We start from the raw sequence: 23,471 nt of genomic DNA, 5'->3' as shown, positions 1-23,471 counted from the left end.
CTCCGCCCCCTGTCCTTTATTACCTGCCGTGTTCTCTTCCTCAGTGCTTGTAATTCTTCTGGATTCCTGGCTTCACTGCTGCTTGCTCCAGCCTGCTTCTGCCGTGCTTCTGCCTTGCTGCAGTTCCGCTTAACCTGCTTTGCTTTGCCCCTGGCTTGCTTCCTTCTCCGTGCTCACTTTGGTATACTCCACTTCATCCTGGTCCTGACTACTCATTCACCGCTCCGTTTCCTCGCGGCGTTCCGTGGCTACTGCCCCTTCCCTTGCGTGTTCCCTGTTTGTTCTCCCGTGCACTTAGACAGCGTAGGGACCGCCGCCCAGTTGTACCCCGTCGCCTAGGGCGGGTCGTTGCAAGTAGGCAGGGACAGGGCGGTGGGTAGATTAGGGCTCACTTTCCCTTCACCTCCTTCCTGCCATTACAGATACTTACTGCTGGGCCATGTATCTAAGCCTATCATGTGTGATACTGTCTGCTGGGGCCATGTATCTAAGCCTATCATGTATGTTACGCTGAGACAAAGTGGGTATGTGGGACTACCTGCATGGACTGTCTACAAGGTGATGTATGGCAGGGGGACTGTGTGTGGAACCATACAGGGGAGGTTGTGACACTGTATACAGAGGGCATTGTGTGGGGAACTCTCTACAGGTGTCTTTGATTAGAGCCCCGAGACATAACTTTGCTTGGGGCCCAAGATATGCCAAATTTGCCCCTGAGGGTTAGTACAAGGATTCTTACTGCTGGGGCCCTGTATCTACGGCTACATTCACACGAGTGTGACAGATTTCCGTGCGTAAAAACTGCATGTAAATCTGGTCGTGTCCGTTGGGTTTTGCATCAGTGTACTTTGCGTGTGGCATGTGTTTTTCCCGCACTTGCAAGCACTTTTTTTTTCAGAGTAATTAATGCGTGAAATACGGACAGCACACGGATGAAATACACCAATATAGGACATGCAATGAGTTTCACGCAACAAACACTCGCTGTGTGAAAACTCACGCATGTGTGAATAGCCCCATTGATATAAATTGGTCCGTGTGCTGTGTGTTGTTTCAACGCACAACACATGGATGAGATTCACGCTTGTTTGAATGAGCCCTAAGTCTATCATGTGTGATATTGTCTGCTGGGGCCATGTATCTAAGCCTATCATGTGTGATCCTGTCTGCTGGGGCCATGTATCTAAGCCTATCATGTATGATACTGTATGTGGAGACAATGCATCCAATTCTATCCAGCGGTGTAGCTATAGGAGCCTTAGTCTTATAGATATGCTATCTACGATGTGTGTGTAAAAATGTATTTATTTTTCAGGGGGGGAATATATGTCTCGGGGCTTGTGCTCCCGATCTTTTTAAGACCCTAGCAACGCCCCTGGATGGGAGATAGGGAGAAGATATGGATGAATGTTTATTAGCAAACACAGAACTATCCTTCAAGAGCTTGTAATAACAGATTTAGGCCTCATTTACACGAACGTGTGCGTTTTGCGCACGCAAAAAAACACAGCGTTTTGCGTGCGCAGAAGGCACTTGACAGCTCCGTGTGTCATCAGTGTATGATGCGCGGCTGCGTGATTTTCGCGCAGCCGCCATCATAGAGATGAGGCTAGTCGATGTCAGTCACTGTCCAGGGTGCTGAAAGAGTTAACTGTTTGGCAGTAACTCTTTCAGCACCCTCGACAGTGAATTCCGATCACCATATCGAATAACCTGTTTAAAAAAAAAGAGGTTCGTACTTACCGAGAACTTCCCGGCCATTGCCTTGGTGACGCGTCCTTGGTGACGCGCCTCTCTTGACATCTGGCCCCACCTCCCTGGATGACGCGGCAGTCCATGTGACCGCTGCAGCCTGTGCTTGGCTTGTGATTGGCTGCAGCTGTCACTTGGACTGAATTGTCATCCCGGGAGGTCAGACTGGAGTAAGAAGCCGGGAGTTATCGGTAAGTCAGAACTTTTTTTTTTTTTTACACGTTCACGTATATTGGGATTGGAAGTCACTGTCCAGGGTGCTGAACCAGTTTAACTCTTTCAGCACCCTGGACAGTGACTGTCTCCTGCCGTGTTCGGTCAAAACGAGTTCGGCCGAACCCGGTGAAGTTCGGTTCGCTCATCTCTAAGACACTCTGTTCGGATGTTTGTAAACAGAAAAGCACGTGGTGCTTTTCTGTTTACATTCAGTTTGACAGCTCTTGCGCGAATCACGCAGTTCGCACGGAAGTGCTTCCGTGCGACCTTCGTGGGTTTCACGCACCCATTGACTTCAATGGGTGCGTGATGCGCGAAAAACGCAGAATTTTAGAACATGTCGTGAGTTTTTTTCAGCGCACTCACGCTGAGCAAAACTCACGGACTGTCTGCATGCCCCCATAGACTTGTATAGGTCCGTGCGACCCGCGTGAAAAGCACGCGAGTCGCACGGACGTATATCACTTTCGGGTAAATGAGGCCTAAGGGTAAATAAAAAGATTTCAATTCTCAAGTACATAAGAGGGGCTGAGAGGAGGAATGAGGGGTGTGGAAGGGAGGAACGCCTATTCTTTATTTTTCTCTCTTTTTCTCTTTTACTTTCCCCCTTTCTCTTTGTTTTTTTTTGTTTATTTATTAAAAAAATGTTCCTGTTTTTTTTTCCGAGTAGTGATAAGTGAAAAATGTACGCCCAGGTAAGGCTGCGTTCACATCTGCGTCAGGGCTTCGTTCCAACGGAGATTTCCGTCGGAACGGAGCCCTGACTGACACAAACGGAAACCAGAGGTTTCCGTTTCCATCACCATGGATTTCAAACCATTGGCACTACGCTATTGATTCCGTCAAAACTACGGAACCCCTGCACAATAGAGACAAACGGAAACCATTGGCACTGGATCCGTCGCCATTGAAATCAACCTCTGGTTTCCGTTTGTGTCAGTCAGGGCTCTGTTCCGACGGAAAGCTCCGACGGAACGGAGCCCTGACGCAGATGTGAACGCAGCCTTGTATTGGCCTGAAATATGGTGAAGCCCAATGTGTGTATAATGATACAAAGCTATATTGATATTAATTCCTTGCACAAAACCACTCTGAAAACAGTGAACTGCTTCTGTATATTAAAAAAAAAGACATTTTATTTTGATACATTTTACTTTATACATTAAATGATTCACAGGTGGGCAAATGAGACTAGTTACAATTGTGATCCCTCCTGTGCATTTCCCTTTATAAAACATTAGGAACAAAGCGGCCTTATAATTCCTAGCAACCAGCATCAATGTTTCACTTTCCAGAAAAATTAAAGCTGAACTCTGGTTGCTATGGTCAAAGCGCCACTTTCCTTTGTATGCAGCAAATGTAAATGTTACAATTCTCATTATTTTTTGGGTGGTACAAAAATAATGTACAAAAATAGACTCTGGATAACAATGTTCATACAAATGTACAAAACCGACTCACAATTGTTAGAATGTATACATAGAAAGGTGCAAAGTTTAGCAGACTCCATAATGAAAGTGTGTCTGTCACCTGTACACAGCATGGGGGCAAATATTTTGTGTATAGAAACAGTCTTATGGTCCTCTTAGGTGGCCCCACATGGGCCGTGTAAATGAGCACAGATCAACGAGGCAGCTCGTTGATAAGTGCTCGTTTGCTTCTTTCACAAGGAGCTATGTTTGGGGACGAGCTCGTACATCAGCAGGTCGTTGTCCTGTTTACACAGGGCAATGATCGGAAACGAGCTTTCACAGCATCGCTCGTTTGCCCGATAATTGGCCGTGTAAAAGCTGCCAGCTGATCCCCCGTGGGATCGGGCAAGTTAAAGTTCCCCGATCTGAAGTTGGGAGGCCCCATACACATTAGATTGTCAGTTATAATCAGCAGATTCAGATAAGTTTCATCTAATGTGTAGGGGCACCTTTTGTCAATGTCATGTTGGAGACAGCACAAACAACGGCACCATACATGCTCAAATATATACTTTTCTTGTAAGAAAAGAAAAAAAAACAAAACACATTTCTGATCAGTAGATTTACACGTTATACTCCAAATCCATCTCAGTGGAAAATCCACATTGTCATCAAATGTATACAGCTTCAACAATGGCTAAAGTCAGAAATACAGCTAATACTGTTGTTTATTATCAGTGCTTACCACAAACTCCTGCTAGAAGTTAGTCAGCATCTTCAGCCTATTCTTCTTAGGGTATGTTCACACGGCCTATGTTCGGCCGTTTTTTGGGCTGTAAACGCCCGAAAAATGGCAGAAAAATTGGAAGCAGAAGGCCTCCAAACATCTGCCTATTTATTTCAATGGGAAAAACGCCGTTCTATACCGATGGGCCGTTTTTTTACGCGGCTGTTATGAAAAACGGCCACGTAAAAAAACGGCCGCGAAAAAGAAGTGCATGTCACTTCTTGGGACGTTTCTGGAGCTGTTTTTCATAGACTCTATTGAAAACAGCTCCAAAAATGGCCGTAAAAGAACGCAGCGAAAATCGCGAGAGGCTTAAAAATGTCTTAAAAATCGGGAGCTGTTTTCCCTTGAAAACAGCTCCGTATTTTCAGACATTTTTTAGTTTGTGTATGAACACAGCCTTAGGTTTCTGATCAGCACGCTGAGACACAACAAAATGTTTGCAGTAGTTATGATGATCGGCACGTGCACAAAATTCCAGGAGACAGGTCGCCAGGGGCGCTTCATTTTTGGTGTGTTTTTTTTTTAAATTGAGATCTATGAAAGTCCTTACATCTAGGCCCAAAGAAAAGTCAAATGGGCTTCCAGGAATGTCCTTATGGCATTTTGTCCAACAATTTGTTAAGGATCAACTTATCATTGAAAGTATCAGTGGAACAAAATGGTGCAAGCATAAACTAATCTGTGGAGAAGTCACAAACCACCTAACTATAGAAAGAGAATCTACACTGCGCAGTGTTTCCATGTGTTTGATGCGGATTTTAAGCGTGCCAATGTCTTAGAATAACTTCGTATGTTTCCCCCATTCTTTACATATGTAAAATAACCATTCGTTTATAACATGTAACACACAATGAGTTATCAATAGACAAATTAGTCAATGTACAAAGTGTCAATCTGTCAATATACAAATACATTTAAACCACTTTCATAGAAGTGCAGAGAAGCAATTGAAGTGTTTGGAGATTTAGTCATTCCCATGCAGACGCTGCATTTACGGCTGTGGTTTTGCAGCAGTTTTAGCGCATGCCTTAGGTGTAGGTGTAATTGAATAAAGGAAACCACACGACTTGTGTTTCACTTCCAGGAACATCTCTTCAAAGGCCTGACAATCTTTAGCCAAGGGTCATTTAAACTACATACAGAGATTTGGATGCAGTAAGTGAAAATAATATTTTTCTTCTTGGTCAGCATATGGCAGTCAGGTATACATTGAAAGATTATAAATATTCAGTAGTGGTCTGGCTCTTCTTAACTCTTTGATTGGCACATCTCAAGCTACATTTACTTTGGCAGTGCAGAATTATTTTTGCTTTTATAGGCATTCACTTAAAAATATGCTAACAATTGAGTACCCAAGACAATAAGTGCTTAAGTGATTATGAGGACGAAGGTCACCCAAGGTCGCAGTGTATCCCGGTGGGTGAGAAGGTAGTGGTTGGACAGAAAAACGCACGTTCAAATGTCACTATCTCATGCTTAAAGCAACACTCTAGATAAAACTTATATACTGTACTGTCTTAGACTTGGCGCAGGGCCTGAGGTGGGGTGCGTGACATTGATTTGAGGAACACTAAAGAGATAATCCTTGTGCCATGCAGTACCCTCTTCGGCATTGCACTAGACATAATATCGTGACACAGTTTTGCCTGGATTGTTCCTTAAAATAGTTGTGGTCCTTTTTCTGTACATACATGTTATTGGCGCACTGCAATGGTGCGTTCTGATTTTTCCACGAATAACAGTGCTTTCGACTACACTTGAATGTCTTGTCTATTTCTTATACAATATCTCATGTTTTCACTTACAACACAGAAGGTGCTAAACTGTTCATATAACCCAAATCTGGCTTGTGCCAAAATGCTTTATATTGCAGATTACTGTACTGTAAGTTTCTCAAAAGAAGAACTTTGAGCTCTACCTATTTGTCATCTTCCATAGGATGTTATTCTTTTGAGCGCAAACAAAACATTGAAGAAATTAGATTGTCTGGCACTTCAATTTTTATGTGCGCTGCAAGTCACTCTTAACAAAAAGACGACTATGCCAGTAGTCGGGATTATCAAATGCACAGTCTTTTACCTCCAGTTCTCGAAGAGGTTGAATGTAACCTCTCTGTAATGCCTCTCGGTGGCATGTCTGTGGCACCGCTGTGGGTGTGTAAGAGGACTTTGGCTGACTTGTAATTAACTTCATGTCCTCGTAGCCCTGTTTGTCATCTGAATTGCTGTCCTTCCGGATTTTACTACTTCGGTTCATGTAGGTGTACTCTGTAGCTTCATCTACTAGTTCTTGCTTCCGGTTGCATCTTCCCTGCTCATTCATATACTCATAGTCCTCCTTGTTCTCATATTCATAATTATTGTCTTCGCTGTCCTGACGTGCAGTACTTATGCTATCCCTGTTTGCATCCGCTGCTCCTCGAATGTCCATATACTCGTACTCCAACCTTTCTGATGGCTGCCTCTTCCTGTTCATATACTCATACTCCTCATCATCCTCTTCATTGGCACTGGCTATGCATGGGGTTAGCGATCTGGATCCTTGGGACTTCAGTGTTCCATCCTGTGATAGATCTGTGCAAGAATGTGAAGAGATATGGATGATAAATGTGTGAATACAGTTAATATTCTATTATATAGAACAATAGACTAAACTTTAACATATTAAGAAAAGATTCTTCATTGGTACAAAGTTCTCTTCTTCTACAAGTGGTGTACTTACAGCATGAGTTTAATGTTGGGTTAACCATTTAGCAATAACCCTATTCCTGATCTAGCAAATCAGAGAAAAGGGCTGAAAAAGTTTCCATGTCATGCTATAGTTAAGAAAAGGCAGACTGGTCCTTTTTGTTATATTAAAATGACATTTCCAAATTATTACTGCTGCCTATTGACATTCTACTAATGGCATTATGGGTGAGGAAATTGTGTTCTAGATCAGTAGCTTAAAGCATTTTTTCATGCCTTGCCTTATCCCGAAGATACATTAGATCGGTGTTATTCATTCAGCCAAAATCTATTTTTCCTGACTTCCCCAGTGATCGTCTTGTCCCCGAGTATATAGGTTTATTTCACAGGGAGGTGAATAAGCTGCTGCCAGAAGCCGCTGTCCTATCTAGACACCTCTGGCAGCGCTTAGCATCCTAAAGGCATGTTAAAATCAGACTGCCCATAGACATTAGGCCGTCATCGGGTTTGAACGCCATTAATCTGATGTGCATGGCCAGCTTTACCCCTGCCTTCTTTATTTTTATTTTTTAACCAAAACTAACAATTTGCTTGGTTTTCTTCTCTCCTTTTAAGCTCACAATTCTATTCAGATTTATTTTCTTTGCTTATGGACGTAAACATTTCTACTGTATTGATTCCTACAGAGTTATTCTAACTTTCACTGGTTCAGCTGCAGTTCCGACGTTTACATACCTCCCTGGCTCAGCTCAGTCATCATGTACTCGCTGTCAGTATCTGGGGTACCAGCGAGTAGGCTTTCCCTCTGGGAGCGATAAGCACTGTCTAAACGTGAACGAGGACTACGACTCAGGCTTCCAAATCCAAATGATGTTTCCTCTGATGTTTCCTCTGCTGTGTCCGATAGAGTACAACAGCCCTCGGATGATTCAGACACTGTACGGCCTAAAGAGTCCTCCCTTCTCCTGGGCGCACGTCTGGGACTTGGATCATCGCGGCTTACTGAACTCTGGAACCGAAGAAAAATAGTCACTCTCACTGCACACCAAAAAGTAACATTTATTAATACTTTTGCACCTATGGCAAGTAACAAATTAATATAAATAATGAGATCAAAACAATATATAGGAAATAATACTCCAAAGCAACAAAATAATTTCCTTTTGAGTTATGTGGTTACCTTCTTGTTGATGGTACCAATGCTCTGACTCATAGGAAGATATCCAGCAAGTGAACTCTGCACACTCTGACTCTAAAACACAAATAATATATATGGTCACCTACAATAAGCATATAACATGCACCGCAGAATGAACTTTTCAGCCTTTTTATGTTTGCATTTTGCGCTAAGAAGGCATGAAAATGATGACTGAATAACATATAAGCCTATGCTCGCAACATGTTTTGTATTCCATTTAACAGTTCCAAGTGTTAAGGAGTCTGTGCATCTAGTGGTATGGCCACATGGCTCACCTTATGAATGGGCGCCCTTATAGTTTTTCATAGAAAAAGATGCTTGAATGTCCCCAGCAACATTTCATCTTTTGGAATGACACATACGAAGGGTGAATATTTTTTTTATTATCTTTATGCTTTAGGCCAATTTTTTTTTTTTGTGGCACAGATATGGTACCATAACAAAACCAGTATATTTAATTTTTTTAAAAATAGGGGAGAATACGCAGAAATAGGAAAAAAAATGCAAGTTCTCATTCGAATTTCTTTTAACTTAATGTAATCTTTAACCCAAAAACTTTATAGCACAATATAATCCTCTCACTCTCCTGGGTATAACGATAAAAACGATGTTTACTTTGCCCAACATGCAGCACTGCTATAACGCCTGAGGACAAAGGTGTCTCCCATCCGTAGTTGGTATGTGGGAATTGTAAACAGGCGTAAAAGTACTTGTGTAGAAAAATATTTATTGCAAGTGTAAGAACAGATGACGGGGCTTAGGAAACAAAAATTTGTGACTGCTAATTTGCGTGGATTTGGGGTAACATATTTTGCGTGATATGGGTGCATTATTGCAGGACAGTACAGGGGCGATGGGAAGGTGTTGTTTTTTTTAAATGCTGGATTTCAGAACCACTGTTATTTTATTTATTTTTATTTTTTGTACTTATTTATTTCTTCTACATTTTATGGACTAATTTTCCACCAGCTTTGAGGCACCTTTAATGACATGATCTATGTAATCTCAGCATTACTCTGTATGCTGATCACACATTATAGTGATCTACAGGCTCTTCTCCTTTAGATCACTATTAGGCTATGTTCACACGCTTAACAAAAAACAGCTGAAAATACGGAGCTGTTTTCAAGGCAAAATAGCCTCTGATTTCAGCCATTATTTAAGCAACTTGCGTTTTTTTGCGGCGCTTTTTTGGATCTGTTTTTCTATAGAGTCAATGAAAAACGGCTCCAAAAACAGCTCAAGAAGTGACATGCACTTCTTTTTACGAGGCGGTTTTTTACGCGGCCGTTTTTAAAAACGGCGGCGTAAAAAACGCCCTGTGGGAACAGGACGCCGTTTTTCCCATTCCCAAATCAATGGGCAGATGTTTGGAGGCGTTCACTCCCTGCATTTTTTGCCATTTTTCGGGGGGTGGGGGGGGGGGGGGGTTGCGGCCCGAAAAACGGCTGAAAATAGCCGGTGTGATCATACCCTCAGAAGTGATCTGCATGCAGAGGAATGCTGGGAGGATGCAGATCAAGTCCGCTAAGCATTCTCTTCTCTGCCCATCTAACAGTTGAAGGCCCATGATCTCCTGATGACCATGGAGACTTTCTGCATTAGAATCTGTATTAGCAGAGTGCTAAACAGCGCGATCTGACATTAAAATTAGATGTACGCTCTTGCTGTACGGGGTATTGGCAACTAGGAAGTAGAGATACATATTGGCACCAGAAAGGGGCTAATATGGGTATAGTAAATCAAACAATCACAGCCTAAAGTTCGCTGAATATGTGAACATTAAGGCAACTCTGAATTAAAGCATAAAACAGGGATAGCAAAAAAACAACCCAAATTCTCCATAGGAAATAAACCTTTAACCAAGAGCTGCAGTTGTGTTAGTGAAAACCTTACCCTAGAATAGTCTATTCTCTGTCGGGATGCATAGACAGTGCTTGGAGTTTTAGGATGTGGTCCCATATCTTCATCTTCCTCTGTGCCTAAATCAGTTTCCATCTCCTCCACTTCTTCTTTATCACCCAGTTGTGGTGCTTCCCCAAGGAGAGGTGACTGGGGAGCATCACTGTCTCGCTGTATGGATGGAGAAAGGCAATTTTAAAACTTAATGAAAATTACTAAAGAAAACCAGACCTAAATTAATCAGGAGAGTAGTTTAACTTTCAATATGGATACTTTAACCCACATTTATCAACGTATTTGTGCCTTTTTTTTACGCATTTTACTCCAAAATAGTGTCTAATCCTCTGTGTAACATATTAACCATTTACATCAGAATTATGAGCCATTTGCTCCATGCACGTCAGTTTATAAAACTGGAGTAAAATATAGGCATGGCTTACTGCTTAGCCTGGATTTAGACACATTTATGAAATGCGACTTTTGTACTCCACACAGACCCTGGCGTCGAACAAGTGCCATCATTTTAGCCAGTGTGAAAGTTAATGCTAGTGATGTACATTTATCAAAGGGGGCAGATGCATATATAAATGTGGTGCAACATGTGTCTATAAAGTAGCCAAGCTTTTACTTAGAAATTGTCTAAAATCGCGGCAGTTTTAATAAAGATGGGCCTATGTGTGTAACTGCATTAAGCTATTGTCTGATTCAGCTTTACGAAGTAAACAAAAATTTATTTTCACTTCAAATAGGATTTTTTGAGATTGCATAGGTGGATCCCAATCAGACCAATATTATGGGGAGATTTTTGGGGGTATTTCATGGAGCACTGGTGAGATGGGTAGAGAGATATGAGAACAAGAAAGTGATTTTTGACTGGCCCATTATACCAAAAGGTCATTGTAGAGGTTGACAGAAGACGCACCTTGCCATGGATTTATCTACACAAAGTCTGTCAACTATTGTGAATATAAATTAACAGTGATAAATGTGCAGGAGAAATAGGTTTGTACAATTAACTGTTCTTATTAATATAAAAAAAGCTAAATTATAATAGCCAATCACAAATCTGCTTTCATCCTTTAATGCCATTACATAAATAACACAATGTGATTGGTTACATTGTTGTATGAACTGTACGCCAACAAAAAATTAAGCAGAAAACGGTTATGGTAGTACGTTTAGGAAAAACCCACTTTTATGACCAGGTAGCGGGGAGGATCCCTGGCCATACGGGTGAACTCATTTCCCAGCTCCTTGAATGTAGGCCGAACATTCTCATCAATCATCCAACCTAAGATAAAAGTCAAACACGTCAGAGTTCAGCTGCATGAAGAATATCAACTGAGAGACATGGGGGAAATTGTGGAGATTAAAGCGGAGACTCACATTTCACCATGACCATGTAGACATCAATGGTACAGATAATAGGCTGAGGAAGTCGCTCCCCTTTCTCGAGAAGGTCTGGTACTTCAGACAGACGGATACCTGGATATGGCTCATCTCCAAATGTCATCATTTCCCACAATGTCACACCTGAAAAGAAGCCAAAATAACACATGATATTAGGGCTGGAAAGTCATAATCCTATGAAAATTAGCATCTTTAGAAAGTGATGAAGGGGAAATACAAAGATGCACTTGGTAAGGGGACAGCTGAGATACCAGAGAAATACAGCACTGTAGCTATTAGACTCACCGTAGCTCCACACATCACTTTGATGGGTGAATTTTCCAAAGTGTATACTTTCCAGAGCCATCCATTTGATGGGGGTCTGCATGGAGTCAAAGAAAAAAAACCAAAGAGAATTAAAAAGGCATCAAAACCACTCACAGCCGCAGTCAGATATAGTTTAGATATAATGCTAACAACAAAATATTTATTATATGAGGATAAGTCAAAAATTATCTGCACTCTGGCTTTAGAATTTATTTTAATCAACTTTCAGAAAAGACAAATACATCATTTTTCGACATAATATCCCTGCTTTTGAATACACTTTGTCCATCTGTCAACAAGCTTTCGTATTCCCACATTAAATATGTTTTAGCCTGAGCTGCGAGCCACGAATGCAGCGCTGTCTTCACCTCTTCATCAGCCGCGAATCCTCATCCTCATAGGGCTTCTTTCAGGGGACCAAACAGGCGATAGTCTATCCAATAGAATCAGTTCACGATCAATGTTGTCATGAGTCATGGACGTGGAAGGGCGTATAGCTCCTTCTTCACGGCTGACACTTGTGTGTCCTTCCTTGAACTTCTCTAACCATTCATACACTCTTCTTCACGACAAAACACTTTCTTCATACTGTGCACAAAGTCTTCAATAAATATTGGCATCAGACACACCCTCAGACCACAAAAAACATGCAAATCACAAGTGGGACAGCCATTGTTTCTCGCACTGCAGTCACATATAAACAGACGTAACATGTTCATACCTGCACAGCAGTGACTGGGGAGACAGCGACCTCGTAATACATACAACGCTGATAAGATGGCCAACAGAAGTTTTAATATAACCAGAGTGCGTATAATTTTTGACTCATCCTCGTATAATTATTGAGTTTGTTAAATCACATGACCAAACTACAGCGATAATTGTCTAATGCTTAATCTGTCCCCCAAGTAAAAATTATCAACTGTATATTATACTGGTAGTAGATATAGTGATATAAAAAGCTCTTTACATTACTTACAACTCAACAATTCTAAGGAAAAATGAAAATGGTTGTGGCAAAATTAACAATTATCACCTATTCACAGAATAGGTGATAATTGTCTGATTTCTGAAAGGCCCCACTGCTGTGACCCCCACCAAACCCCCAGTTTGGCCGCAGTGAGGAGGACATTGAATGGAGCATCGGTTGATAATGCGCACTGCCACTTCATTCAAAGTCTATGGGAATGATGGAAACAGCCAACTACATCGCTTGGCTGTTTCTGTCAGTCTCATAAACATTGAAAGAAGCGGCTGGCGCACTTTCAACCACCGCTCTATTCAAGCTCCTCCTTACTTTGGGGGTGCAGTGAGGGGATGGTAGTTGGGGACCTTGGTAATTACTAACTGTGGGGCCCCCAGTGATCAGACAATTATCATCTATTCTGTGGATAGGTGATAATTGTCGATTTTGGGACTTCCCTTTAACAGCCCATCCCATATTTAGTGCTTCTCTGATATCATATTGGTACTGCACCTTATTTAAAAACAAGATTTATATTTGTGCAGCAGAAAAAAACCAGAATGCCGAGGTGTCACATGTCAGTGGATGGGATTTTCAAAAATCCCATTCACACTTTGCACTTGACAACTGCACTTTTTCTAGCGTTTGCTGCGACTGTCAGTATTTTGCTACAGAATATTCCATTGACTTCAATGGGAAAAAGAGCAACATGGAAAAACCACATGTGATACCGCAATCATGGTTTTCATAGAATCCGTTCTAAGAATATTTCCTAGAACTGTTTCTTTAATAAAAACTGCAATAGCGATCAGGGCAAAACCACCCAAAACTCTATGTATTAAAATGTGTTTTTGCCATGTTTTCCTGCTACGCACCACAACACTTCGTGAAGAAATGGTCAGAATTTAAAAATAAACTAAAAATTTGTATTGAAAGGTGTGAATTTGTCTTTTTTTTTTTTTTTTTACTAAAATTAACACAAATTGGTAATCAAATTTCAGAGTTCAGCTTTTAATATGTTACCTGCACTTTAAGGGTATGTGCACATGGGGCGTATTAGCTGCGGACTGTCTGTAACGGATTTCATTGCAGAAAATCTGCAGCGTATTACAGTAGCAGTAAAGTGGATGAGATTTCAACAAATATCATCCCCATACTGCAGAAAACATACTCAGAGAAGAGGTGTGGAAACTGACTTGCGATGCAGATTCTCAATCTGCGGCATGTCAATTTCTCTTGCGAAAACGCTGCCGAATTTTAGAAATTCCACAGTGTTTGTGCTGTGTATGGATGTGCAATAAAAATAAAAGAGAATCTATGATTGGTTGGAATAAACAATAATTTTGGTTTGCTCTGGTTTGATACATGAGGCCCAGTACTTGTCAATAAGTCACAATAAAATCCATGCAGATGTTTGTTACACCTTGATTTAGGGATGATTGTAGATCGGCTGTAGATTGTAGCGCTGATCTGCAGCTTAGCTCTACATACACTAGTTTAATACATTCCAGTAAAATATGTAAAAATGAGGGTCATTCTTGTTAGCAATTAATATACTATAAACTGATAGGGAAGATCTAACAAATCTAGTGCTAAGGAAAGTGGAGGTGATGCCCATAGCAAACTACCATGTTGGTGCTATCGATTTCCAAAAAGCCTCTGAAAAATGACAGCTGGAATCTGGTTGGTTGCTATTGGCATTGACTCCACGTTGCACCAGTTCTGTTAGATCTCCCCTATAGTGTTCTGCGGTAATTCTACAGCAGATTTAAAGCGGTACATATAGAACACAACCTTGACTTCATTGTAGCAATACTTCTTGTCATCTGGGTACAACAAATCTGCCACACCAAAATCCGACACTTGCACATGATTAAGATTTTTCATGAGAATGTTGCGAGCTGAGAGGTTCCGATGAACCATGCGATGTTCCTCCAAGTAGTACATGCCCTGGAGAAAGACAAACAGCAAATAACAAATTCAGATATATAAACATTAAGAAAAGCAGAACATATACTAACAAATAATAACATATACTATAGCTGGCCATGTATATGACAAATTTGCTGGTGGATTTGAAATTTTGTATGTATTCTGTGACAATTTAACATACATGGAGGCAGCCGGACTGTCTTCCGACCTCTCAATTTAGAGAAATAAGGGTCGGACAGGTTGGATTTTTAATTTTTCTAAACGTAACCAAATGATAAGCGCGGTCAGAGGCTTCTGTCTGCTGCTTATCCCACTATATTACATAGTTCGTACTGTTGAAAAAAGACACATGTCCATCAAGTTCAACCAAGGGATGGGAAAAGGGAAGTAAAAAATTTCTACACATAAGAGCTTACATTTTTTTGTTCTAGGAAATGATCTAAGCCTTTTTTAAAGCCATCTACTGTCCCAGCCATGACCAGCTCCTGCGGTGACTATTCCATAGATTCACAGTTCTCACAGTAAAGAAGGCTTGTCGCCTCTGCAGGTTGAACCTTTTTTTCTCCAGACGGAGGGAATGCCCCCTTGTTTTTTGAGGGGATTTTACATGGAACAGGATTTCACCATATTTTTTGTATGTGCCATTAATATATTTATATAAGTTAATCATGTCCCCCCTTAGTCGTCTTTTTTCAAGGCTAAATAGGTTTAGCTCTTTTAATCTTTCCTCATAACTTAGATTCTCATGCCCCTTACTAGTTTAGTTGCTTTTCTCTGTATTTTTTCCAACTCCAGGGCATCCTTTCTATGAACTGGAGCCCAGAACTGAACTGCATATTCTAGATGAGGCCTCACTAATGCTTTGTAAAGTGGTAATATTATATCCCTGTCCCGCGAGTCCATGCCTCTTTTAATACACGACAATATCTTGCTGGCCTTTAAAGCAGCTGATTGACATTGCATGCTGTTATTTAGTCTATGATCTACAAATACACCCAGATCGTTCTCAACAAGTGACTCCCCCAGTGTAGCTCCCCCTAGGACATATGATGCATGCAGGTTGTTCGTACCCAGGTGCATAACTTTACATTTATCTATATTAAACCTCATTTGCCAAGTGGACGCCCAAACACTCAGTTTGTTTAAATCCACTTGCAATTCACGAACATCTTCCATAGACTGAACATTACTACATAGCTTGGTGTCATCTGCAAAAATAGAAATAGTGCTATTAATCCCATCCTCTGTATCATTAATAAATAAGTTGAATAATAGTGGTCCCAGCACGGAACCCTGGGGTACAGCACTCATAACCGGGGACCATTCAGGGTAGGAATCATTGACCACAACTCTCTGTATACGGTCCTTGAGCCAATTCTCAATCCAATTACAAACGATACTTTCTAAACCTATAGTCCTTAATTTACCCATTAGGCGTCTATGAGGGACAGTGTTAAATGCCTTTGCAAAGTCCAAAAACACTATATCCACAGCGACCCTCTGTCTAGGCTTCTGCTAACCTCTTCATGAAAATAGGTACCACATTTGCTCTGCGCCAGTCTCTTGGCACTATACCAATCACTAGAGAATCTCTAAATATTATGAAGTGGGGGACAGAAATAACTGAACTAAGCTCCTTAAGAATTCTAGCGTGTAACCCATCTGGTCCCAGGGCCTTGTGTACATTTATTTTGTTGAATTTAGCTTGGACCATATCTACATTCATCCAATTCAGTATATCAACTGATATATTAACAGCACTGGCACCGGCTACATCAGCTGCTCTTTCTTCTGTTGTATATACAGAGCTAAAGAACCCATTTAGTAACTCTGCCTTCTCTTGATCCCCTGTGACCAACTCCCCATTACCACTCTCTATGGGTCCTGCATGTTCAGACCTTGGCTTTTTTGCATTTATATACTTGAAGAATTTTTGGGGATTTGTTTTACTATCCTTGGCCACCTGCCTTTAATTTTGTATTTTTGCTGATTTTATTACCTTTTTACAAATTTAATTAAGCTCTTTATAATTTACAAAGGCTACAGCTGTACCCTCAGATTTGTATTTTTCAAATGACCTTTTTTTGTCATGTATTGCCCTTTTTACAGAAGGTGTAAGCCATGTGGGGTTTAATTTTAGTTGTTTATACTTGTTACCTATAGGAATACATTTTGCACTATAATTACCCAAAGTAGATTTGAAAATCTCCCATTTATCATTTGTACCGTTATTTAACATTAGTTGTTCCCAGTCTATATCCTGAATTGCAGCCCTCATCCTGGGGAAATTGGCCTTCTTAAAATTAAGTGTTTTTGCCCTCCCAGCCTGTGTTTGTTTTGTACAGTATAGGTAAAATGTAACTATATTGTGATCAATGTTACCGAGGTTTTCACGAACATTGACATTCCCAACAAGCTCTGCATTATTAGAAATGACCAGATCCAACAGAGCTTCACCTCTAGTCGGGTCTTCCACAAACTGGCCCATAAAATTTTCCTGCAACAGGTTGAGGAAATGTCTCCCTTTTGCAGTTGAAGCCGAACCATGACGCCAATTAATATCCCGGTAATTAAAATCTCCCATTATCACTAGTTTATATAGCAGACCTTCCATCATCTCCTCAGTTATTGGGGGGGGGGGGGGTAAACAGATTACACCAAAAGTAATTTTTTCAGTGTTCACCTCCCTTTCTAGTTCCACCCACAAGGTTTCAACCTCCTCACAATCTTCACCCTCTAATGTCTCATTCACACTCGCCTTCATATCGCTTCTCACATACAGACATACACCAGCACCTTTCCTATTCACCCTGTCTTTCCGAAACAGTGTAAAACCCTGTGGATTTACAGCCCAATCATGTGAAGAGCCTAGCCATGTTTCAGCAACACCAACTATATCTATATTTTCTTCCAGTACCAAGGCCTCCAGCTCCCCCATTGTGCTTGCTAGACTTCTGGCATTTGTGAACATACACTTTAACTTGCCTTTCAATTTTTCACTTTCAGTATCAGAAATGTGATTATTTGACATTATTTGGGCATTTTTATTTTCATTGCTGTTTTGTAACGAAAGGATCTCCTTATCTTGTTGCCTAGTCCTCTCCCCACAGTCTGTTTCCCCCCCACCAATATATTCTGACCCCTCTCTAACCTAACTACACCTTTATTTTCTACATTGACCTCCCTCCTCAGCCCTAGTTTAAATACTCTGCCACCCCAGCTAGAATTCTCTCCCCCAGCACAGCGGACCCCCTTCCATTTAGGTGCAAATCATCTGCAGAATACAGTTTGTACTGAAATGAAAAGTCAGCCCAATACTCTAGGAACCCAAAGCCTTCTCCTCTACACCTAGACTTAAGGAGGCTCTGTCACGATTATAAGTGCCCTATTTTGTACATAATGTGATCGGCGCTGTAATGTAGATAACAGCAGTGTTTTTTATTTTGAAAAACGATCATTTTTGAGCAAGTTATGAGCAATTTTCGATTTATGCTAATTCGTTTCTTAATGGACAACTGGGTGTGTTTTTACTTTAGACCAACTGGGCGTTGTAAAGAGAAGTGTATGACGCTGACCAATCAGTGACTATGAAGCGTCATACACTTCTCATTGTTCCAGCCCAGCTTCTTTCACAATCACACTGTAACAATGGGCTGGAACAATGAGAAGTGTATGACGCTGATTGGTCACTGATTGGTCAGCGTCATACACTTCTCTTTACAACGCCCAGTTGGTCTAAAGTAAAAACACGCCCAGTTGTCCAATAAGAAACGAATTAGCATAAATCTAAAATTGCTCATAACTTGCTAAAAAATCACAGTTTTTCCAAATAAAAACCACTGTTAACTACATTACAGCGCCGATCAGATTATGTAGGAGATAGGGAATTTATAATCTGGTGACAGAGCCTCTTTAAGCCATGCATTTAACTCCCTGAGCTCCCGCTGTCTTTCCTGTAATGCGCATGGCACATGCAGTATATGAAATAATAAGAACATATGGTGGAACCTAAGACGCTTATGTTAACAGGGACTAAGATAGCTGCTCAGCTATCTGCTGTCTTATGTGTATGTAAGCTTTTTATGTGTCAATAGCAGGACTCACCCTGGCAATCTGCACACACCAGTTTAGCAGCATTTGGGGGCCAATGGCACCATTGTCCTTGTTCTGCCTGACATACTGAAGTAGTGAGCCCATTGGCAGAAGCTGTGTAACCAGTTGCAGCTGTGATCCTGGACAAATACCCAGCAATCGAACAATGCACGCATGATCCAGGCTCCCCATCGCGAGCATGTGCTGTGGAGTAAGACAGGTATTACGGTTAATGAACATTGTGGACACGAACATGGCGGGAGGACTATGTGATAACAGATAAGACAAGAATTCTGTCTGTTTTACATCTGCATGGAGTTTGTATGTTCTCCGTGTATTAACATGGGCTTCCTCCAGATTCTTCAGTTTACTACTACACTCTAAAAAAACAATATGACAATTGGCTTCTTATAAAATTGGTCAAAATGTCTGTGTCTCTGTAACAGGAAAGCACCGTAGCACTCCGTCTCCTGTAAGCTCTGCTTGTTTTTTTCCAGAGACTGCATTGTTGGTCAATTGCAGTTCATGACCAACCGTGAGGCCCCCAAAACAAGCCAACCGGAGACAAAGAGCACAGCAATTTCCTAGTGGCGCTGCCACTTCATTCTAGCTATTGGTGAAGGTGACAGTAGTCAGGTACCCACCAATGGGACACTGATGGTATGTTCTAGTGATATGACATCAATGTTTTTACTGAGACACCCCTTTAATAATGTTCTCATCTGCTTATACAGAAGGCCAATACTGCAGAGGAGTTCTAGCAATAGTGTTATTGCATCCCCCCCCCACACAAATTGAGAGTCCTCAGTAGTAAACTATGGCTGTAGACAGGTACAGTAGGCACAAGGCTTCTGCTACAGGGGGCGGTCCAGACTACAGATACTGCTATAATGGGAGAGGTGCAGTCTGTTGTGCAGAAAGTATTTGATTATTTTATTCCAACTCTGAACAGAAGTAAATTCAGGAAACAAACAGCTTAAGGCCAAGATCACACGCACAGTCTTGATGCAGTTTTTGTGGCACTTTTTTGAGACAAACACAAAAGTGGACACAAAGGAAAGGTGTTGCATCAGTTTTTTATTTATGCCTTTTCTTCCTTTTGGCATTGGCTAAAAAAAACTGAGCCAAAAACTGCATCAAAACTGAGTGAGTGATCCTGGCCTTAAAGCTACTGCTAATATATTACAAACTTTTTATATTTTTTGCATTGTCAGCTATTTATTAAGAGTAATTTCAAAGTGAACCTACACTTTTAACACAGGAATCTTTTTTATTTATTTTTTTAAACGGAATAAACTCACATCAGTGACAGCGTGGAAAGTCTGACAACCATTGCGATCTTGTATCACTTTGATGCTTACAGGGATCTTAACAGAATCGCCTTCTGGGATCCAAACACCCTGCATGGGAAAAAGTATATGTGAGAATCTGGTAACAAAAAGCATCTTATGTGTTAAGACTCGACAATTCATCATAAGGCAGATTATTTGTATAAAGATCTCTTAAAACAACAATATGAATATATTCAAAGCAATATCCTACAATAAATGATCACTTTAGTAATTGAATTATTATTCGCACAGGTAGATTTAGGTTAGATATGTCCATGTCTTATAGAAATTGTCCTGTCTAAACGCAGCTTAACATTGATGAATAGATTAAGAATAATGTATATGAACAAGTTGTCTAATGGTTAACCATATTATACCTTATGTACAGTGCCAAATACCCCAGATCCGAGAACCTTGAGTTTCTTCAGCTCTGTGCTTTTGAATATTCGAGCCTGCACAGTGTTAGTTTTTTCTGATGGATCCAATATTTCATTACCCTGAGGAGAAATAGCAAAAACATTATGATCTGTAATTTTATACTCATCTAGTAGCGTAAAAGTAGCCACAGACATGAGACATTTGTTTGCAGATTCGGCCAATTTCAATGTAAACTTTCAACTCCTGACTAGAAGACATAAACGTTGTTCTTTATATAATGAAAAGTTATAAAACTTTCCAATATGCTTTCTGCATCAGTTGCTCACGGTTTTCAAGATCTCTGCTAGCAGACATTCCATAGGAGCTTTCATTGGTTAATCCAGTGAATAAAAATCTGTCCTGCAATTAGTTCTGCAGTGTCTACATCACATGACCATAAGAGATTTTTATCCACTGGAAGTAACAATGGAGGTATTGAATGACAGCAAGCAGGGATTTTGAAAACTACGATGAATTGATACAGAAAGTATATTGGAAAATTGTATAACTTTTAATTATACAAAGAATAACTTTTATTATTCTTTACTTAGGATACAGTGTTCCTGTACTACACGAATCCCAAAATAATACTGTTCACTTATGGGCCATATTATGACACTTACATCTCCTCTCTCCAGGTAGCGTCTCATAGCTCGCTTCTTTCGGATCCTCAGCCCTCTCCAGTATAGAAGGGCTAGGAGAGTGCAGCAACACAGAACAAATATAGACACAACCACCGCCCCTGCCACCATTGCCTGGGTTTTACTGTAAAGAAAAGAGAAAACAAAAATTATTTAAAGACTGATAGTCCTAGTTCCAATCAAATAGTATAAAACGATGGGATCAGAATAGCACCAAGCTCCTGGCTCCAGTTCAGCCTAAATATTTGGTCCTGCTATAAAAATAAAGACTAAGGCCCCATGCACACGACAGCAAAAACGGAGCCATTCACTTTCATTGAACACTGACACCTTTCCGTAGCACTACGGAAGGGTGTCAGTGCCGTGGAAATGTTCCGGGAATTATGGAACATGTCCGTTCTTTCGCATTTTGCGGGCCGTGCTCCCATACTTTGTATGGGAGCACGGCCCGAAAATGCGGCTGTCAGTCAGCGGCCGGCCGTGCCCGCAATCGCAGGCCGTGATTGCGGGCACGGTCGTGTGCATGGGGCCTAAAGCCCCATGCACACGACAGAAAAAAAACCTCACATTTCGTGGCATATCGCATGCAGTTTGTTTTTGTTTTTAAATGTTTAATTTTACAAATGTGGTTTGGGCTCGTGCATTCAATGTTCCCGCGTTTTATGCTTGCGTTCATGGTACGTTTTTAAAATTGCATTGAAATTAGTTACATTAGGGTAATTCCATATGTAGCGGCTGTAACTAGAAAAAGTCTCGAGGTCGCAATGTAAGGCCTTACCCTTAGTCCTCTGAGTTGTCAATCAATCTACTATCAATGTAGTTTTTCATTCAAACACATGATATCAAGGGATGAAACACTGCATGACTAAACTTACTGACAACCCTTGTAGCAGTAGTAGTAATAGTAGTAGTAGTAGTAGTAATAGCAGCAGTAGTAGTAGTAGTAGTAGTAGTAGTAGTGGTAGTAGTGGCAGTAGTAGTAGTAGCAGTAGTAGTAGTAGCAGTAATAGTAGTAGTAGTGGCAGTAGTAGTAGTAGTAGTAGTAGTAGTAGCGGTAGTAGTGGCATTAGTAGTAGTAGTAGTAGCAGTAGTAGTGGTAGTAGTGGCAGTAGTAGTAGTAGTAGTAGCAGTAGTAGTGGTAGTAGTAGTAATAGTAGTAGTAGTAGTAGTATTAGTAGTAGTAGTAGTAGTAGTAGTGGTAGTAGTGGCAGTAGTAGTAGTAGCAGTAGTAGTGGTAGTAGTGGCAGTAGTAGTAGTAGCGGTAGTAGTGGCAGTAGTAGTAGTAGTAGTAGTAGTAGTGGCAGTAGTAGTAGTAGTAGTAGTAGTAGCAGTAGTAGTGGTAGTAGTGGCAGTAGTAGTAGTAGCAGTAGTAGCAGTAGTAGTAGTAGCAGTAATAGTAGTAGTAGTGGCAGTAGTAGTAGTAGTAGTAGTAGTAGTAGTAGCGGTAGTAGTGGCATTAGTAGTAGTAGTAGTAGCAGTAGTAGTGGTAGTAGTGGCAGTAGTAGTAGTAGTAGTAGCAGTAGTAGTGGTAGTAGTAGTAATAGTAGTAGTAGTAGTAGTATTAGTAGTAGTAGTAGTAGTAGTAGTGGTAGTAGTGGCAGTAGTAGTAGTAGCAGTAGTAGTGGTAGTAGTGGCAGTAGTAGTAGTAGCGGTAGTAGTGGCAGTAGTAGTAGTAGTAGTAGTAGTAGTGGCAGTAGTAGTAGTAGTAGTAGTAGTAGTAGCAGTAGTAGTGGTAGTAGTGGCAGTAGTAGTAGTAGTAGTAGCAGTAGTGGTAGTAGTAGTAGTGGCAGTAGTAGTAGTAGCAGCAGTAGTAGTGGTAGTAGTGGCAGTAGTAGTAGTAGTAGTAGTAGTAGTAGTAGTAGCAGCAGTAATAGTAGTAGTAGTAGTAGTAATAGCAGTAGTAGCAGTAGTAGTAGTAGTAATAATAGCAGTAGTAGTAGTAGTAATAGCAGTAGTAGTAGTAGTAGTAGCAGTAGTAGTAGTAGTAGTAGTAGTAGTAATAGCAGTAGTAATAGCAGTAGTAGTAGTAGTAGTAATAGCAGTAGTAGCAGTAGTAGCAGTAGTAGTAGTAGTAGTAGTAGTAATAGCAGTAGTAGCAGTAGTAGTAGTAGCAGTAGTAGTAGTAGTAGTAGTAATAGCAGTAGTAGCAGTAGTAGTAGTAGTAGTAGCAGTAGTAGCAGTAGTAGTAGTAGTAGTAGTAGTAGTAGTAGCAGTAGTAGCAGTAGTAGCAGTAGTACGGTAGTAGTAGTAGTAATAATAATAGCAGTAGTAGCAGTAGTAGTAGTATTAGTAGTAATAGCAGTAGTAGCAGCAGTAGTAGTAGTATTAGTAGTAATAGTAGTATTGGCAGCCATCATCTTTCCTAACGTGACATACATAACCAAATTCATACTTGTACAGAGCATAAATGTCCAAACTATG

General features: G+C 40.7%; 1 protein-coding gene across 1 annotated transcript in view; it reads right to left on the bottom strand.

Moving 5' to 3' along the window:
- Positions 1–3,077: 3,077 nt before the first annotated feature.
- ERBB3 (erb-b2 receptor tyrosine kinase 3) overlaps positions 3,078–23,471 on the bottom strand; it is an 89,035-nt gene continuing 68,641 nt past the window's right edge. The window contains exons 17-28 of the mRNA XM_075852135.1: positions 21,033–21,174; positions 20,370–20,489; positions 19,963–20,061; positions 18,674–18,865; positions 14,432–14,587; positions 11,653–11,728; positions 11,344–11,490; positions 11,151–11,248; positions 9,952–10,128; positions 8,038–8,109; positions 7,593–7,866; positions 3,078–6,743 (exon numbers count right to left, since the gene is read on the bottom strand). Of these exons, the coding sequence (XP_075708250.1) occupies positions 6,172–6,743; positions 7,593–7,866; positions 8,038–8,109; positions 9,952–10,128; positions 11,151–11,248; positions 11,344–11,490; positions 11,653–11,728; positions 14,432–14,587; positions 18,674–18,865; positions 19,963–20,061; positions 20,370–20,489; positions 21,033–21,174 (2,125 nt within the window). The 3' untranslated portion in view covers positions 3,078–6,171. The remainder of the gene's footprint in view (positions 6,744–7,592; positions 7,867–8,037; positions 8,110–9,951; positions 10,129–11,150; positions 11,249–11,343; positions 11,491–11,652; positions 11,729–14,431; positions 14,588–18,673; positions 18,866–19,962; positions 20,062–20,369; positions 20,490–21,032; positions 21,175–23,471) is intronic.

This window comes from Rhinoderma darwinii, chromosome 2 (genome assembly GCF_050947455.1).
Source record: "Rhinoderma darwinii isolate aRhiDar2 chromosome 2, aRhiDar2.hap1, whole genome shotgun sequence".
In the NCBI taxonomy this organism is placed as follows: domain Eukaryota; kingdom Metazoa; phylum Chordata; class Amphibia; order Anura; family Rhinodermatidae; genus Rhinoderma; species Rhinoderma darwinii.
This window is presented reverse-complemented; position numbering and strand designations above follow the sequence as displayed.